The sequence below is a fragment of the Otolemur garnettii genome, unplaced genomic scaffold (genome assembly GCF_000181295.1).
Source record: "Otolemur garnettii isolate 467f Iridium unplaced genomic scaffold, OtoGar3 scaffold00077, whole genome shotgun sequence".
In the NCBI taxonomy this organism is placed as follows: domain Eukaryota; kingdom Metazoa; phylum Chordata; class Mammalia; order Primates; family Galagidae; genus Otolemur; species Otolemur garnettii.
The window spans coordinates 3,138,370-3,141,854 of NW_003852472.1; the positions used below are offsets into that span (position 1 = coordinate 3,138,370).

The following is a 3,485-nucleotide window of genomic DNA, read 5'->3' on the forward strand; positions in this document are numbered from 1 at the left end:
TGGCCTCTCTTGGGCTGTAGTCAGATTGTTTCTACTGTGGCCCCTTGTGGCACAGGTGCTAACGCCAGTGTCCCCCCTGGGGTGATTAGTCCCTAGGCACTTGGTACATTGCTGGAGTATAGGAGTTGGAGGGTCAGGGGCCAACTGTATTCTCCCCACACCCTAGGAGCCTGAATGAACTGCGTGTGTTGCTACTGGAAGCCAATCGTCACTCCCCAGGGCCCGAGAGAGACCTGAGCCGTGAGGTGCACAAAGCTGAGTGGCGGATCAAAGAGCAGAAACTCAAGGATGACATCCGGGGCCTGCGAGAAAAGCTGACAGGGCTGGTACGTGGGGGTGGGAGGTGCCAGGGCAGGGCTAAGGCTGCCCTTCAGTCAGGCCATGGAGACTGGTGACTTCCTGAAGTGACCATAGAGACAATCAAGTCACGAGATTTAAAATGCCCTAAGACCACAGGCAGGAGGAGGAGGGGCCCTGGGAAGCCCCTTTGCAGATGTTGTGGTCAGCTGCAGTGCCGTTTGGGGATCAGGCCTCTGGCCTTCAGGGTTCAGAGCTAAGGAGCATCACTGGCTACCCACCCAGACCGTGGGTACAGTGTCACTGGGCTAGCTGCCCTGCCATCTTCCAAGTCCCAGCATGTCTGGCCACAGGGGTTTGGTTCTAGCACCTTCTGTGGGCCTCATGTGAGTCTGAGAATGACCCAGGAGAATACTCAGCCCTGGGACTAATGGGCACTGGGGAGTTCTGAACACATCCCCCACTTAGTCGTTCCCAGAGCCACATGGGAGGTGGGCACTGCTGGGCTCAGACAGCCCCACAGGGCACAGGTTGGTCAAGTTTATGTGAGCATCACCTGCACTGTGCCCAGTGCCATGGGGAAATTTGGGGAGGGTAAGGTAGCTGGGGAGGCTCTGTGAGAAGGAAGTTTGTGTAGAGCAGTGGTTCTCAACCTTCCTAATGCCGTGACCCTTTAAAACAGTTCCTCATGTTGTGGTGACCTCCGACCATAAAATTATTTTTGTTGTTAATATAATTTTGCTGCTGTTATGAATCGTAATGTAAATATCTGATATGCAGTATTTAGACCACCCTTGTGAAAGGGTGGTTTGACCCCCAAAGGTGTTGAGAACCACTGGTGTAGAGGTTCTGGGTAGGTAGGACTGGGCAGCACCAGGAGGCTGTGTTCGTGTGGGAGGGAGAAGATGACCAGCCACCTAAGGCAGGTGGCACTCTCGGCACCTTGGTGGGCAACTGTAGAGAGAAGGCATCCCTACAAGACAGTGGGGGGCAATGGAAGAAGGAAAGAGGGGAGGGGGCCCTGGATTTGGGGACTTGGAATTATGTATAGCTTCTCAGCTATACAGCCTGAGAGTTCAGGGCAGGGGACCCTGAGGGGAGGGAGAGAGGCTGAGGGATGTTTGGGTGATGCCCAGGCCTGGACCCAGAGATGCAATGGGGCCAGAGACCGTCCTGCCTGGAGGTAAAACCCCTCCCCACCACACGCATTCTCTCACACACACATGCACATGTGCACACATACTCTCCTACTCCCTTACTGCTCCAGGACAAAGAGAAATCCCTGTCAGAGCAGAGGCGCTACTCCCTCATCGACCCATCCTCAGCGCCCGAACTCCTGAGACTGCAGCACCAGCTGATGAGCACTGAGGATGCGCTGCGGGATGCACTGGACCAGTCTCAGCAGGTGGAGAAGCTCATGGAGGCCATGAGGAGCTGCCCCGACAAGGCCCAGGTAAGCCATGGGCCAGGCCTGGTGACCAGCAGGCAGCCATTGTGGCAGTGTCACTGAGGAGCCCTGGCCTAGGATCCTAGTCTGAAGGGGAGGGAGGCCAGGCCAAGGGGTACATGATTATACCCAGAGCAGTCATACTGTGAGCTGGGCCCTGGGGGTTCCCTGGAGCCCCAGCCTGCAGAGGTTGGGGTTAAGAACTTAAGCCAGTCCTGTTGGGAAGACCGCCATCTAGTGGGAAAACCAGGAACTGCTGCCTGGCACGCCTCACTCAGCCTCTCCTGATGACTCTTGCAGACCATCGCCAATTCTAGTTCTGCAAACGGCATCCACCAGCAAGACAAAGCCCACAAACAGGAGGTAAGGTGTGCCCCTCTCCGCATAGCCCACCTCTCTGGGGAAGAACCCTAAAAAGTCACTAAAAATAAAGACAAAGATGCCTTGTACAAGAAGCTTTACAATAGGGCTACCTGAGGAGGGGGCTGTTGTAGTCAGACCTGAATCAGTATCCGTCCTGCTCTTTGGATCTCATTACCTTCCTTGCTTTAAAAACTTCTTTATTGTAAAGTATTACATGCCTATCTTAGTCGTTAGTGTTCCTGTAAAGGAATACCTGAAGCTGGGTAATTTATAAAGAAAGCTCTTGGTTGTGCTGACTGGAAGGTTCAAGACTGAGCATCTGGCCAGAGCCTTGGGAAGCTCTGTCCCATGCATGGAAAGAGGCAAAGGGGAGCTGGTATGTGCAGAGGTCACATAGGGAGAGAGGAAGAGGAGGGTGCCAGGCTGTTTTTAACAATCAGCTCTCGAGGTAACTAATGAGAATGAGAACTGGCTTAGACATCTAAACTGTAGCAGTGCCTATATGGAAACTTCTGGAAAAAATCCAAAAATGTATAAAGAAGAAACTCCTAACCAGGAGCTCTTCTCCTCAGAAATGATGTGGCCCAGGAACCCTGGTGACCTCTAAGCCGTCTCCCTCCCAAACTTTCCTAGGCATGTACATGTGTATGTATGTGAATGTCCATGTGTATACTCACTAAGAGTCATTTGTTATCCCCAGATCAGTACTCTCAGCAGCATTTTCATGCTCATTTGCAAACACACAGGTGATAACTTGAACTGTCTGGTGTGCACTCCCCCCCTGAGGTTGAACAAGGCAATGCTCTGCCTCCCTGTTTCAGGTCTCACACTGTAAACAAGTGTCCTTTTCATGATTCAGACCATAAACATGGTCTATTTAGTGCCACATATGCGTATTTTTGTGCTTTTTTTCTTGTTGGTGATTTTGCTGTTTAACTTGGCCCTAAGGCCTAGTGCTAAAGTGCTATCGAATATTTGTAAGCACAGGTGTGCTACGATGGGCTTGACAGAAAAATCTGTGTGGTAGGTAAGCTTCATTCAAGCATGGGCTACAGTGCTGTTGGCCAAGGTTGTGTTTTGATCAGTTGACAAAAATATGATGAGAGGCTCACAGAACCCTAACCCTGTATTTTCATTAGGAGTGATGGTTCAGGGTTCCATAATGCAGTGTTCATGCTGACATACAATATAACTACTGCAAATAATTAGAGTCATTATTATAATAAGTGTGTGCATAGGCATATGTGCTTTTTATTTAGAAATAATTTCAGCCGGGCATGGTAGCTCATGCCTCTAATCCTAGCACTTTGGGAGGCTGAAATGGGTAGATTGCTTGAACTCAGGAGTACAAAACCAGCCTCAGTAAGAGCAAGACTCT

General features: G+C 51.0%; 1 protein-coding gene across 1 annotated transcript in view; it reads left to right on the top strand.

The window, feature by feature from the left end:
• CLIP2 (CAP-Gly domain containing linker protein 2) overlaps positions 1–3,485 on the top strand; it is a 57,070-nt gene that overhangs the window by 50,398 nt on the left and 3,187 nt on the right. Inside the window, exons 13-15 of the mRNA XM_003794254.2 lie at positions 167–326; positions 1,565–1,750; positions 2,045–2,107. Of these exons, the coding sequence (XP_003794302.1) occupies positions 167–326; positions 1,565–1,750; positions 2,045–2,107 (409 nt within the window). The remainder of the gene's footprint in view (positions 1–166; positions 327–1,564; positions 1,751–2,044; positions 2,108–3,485) is intronic.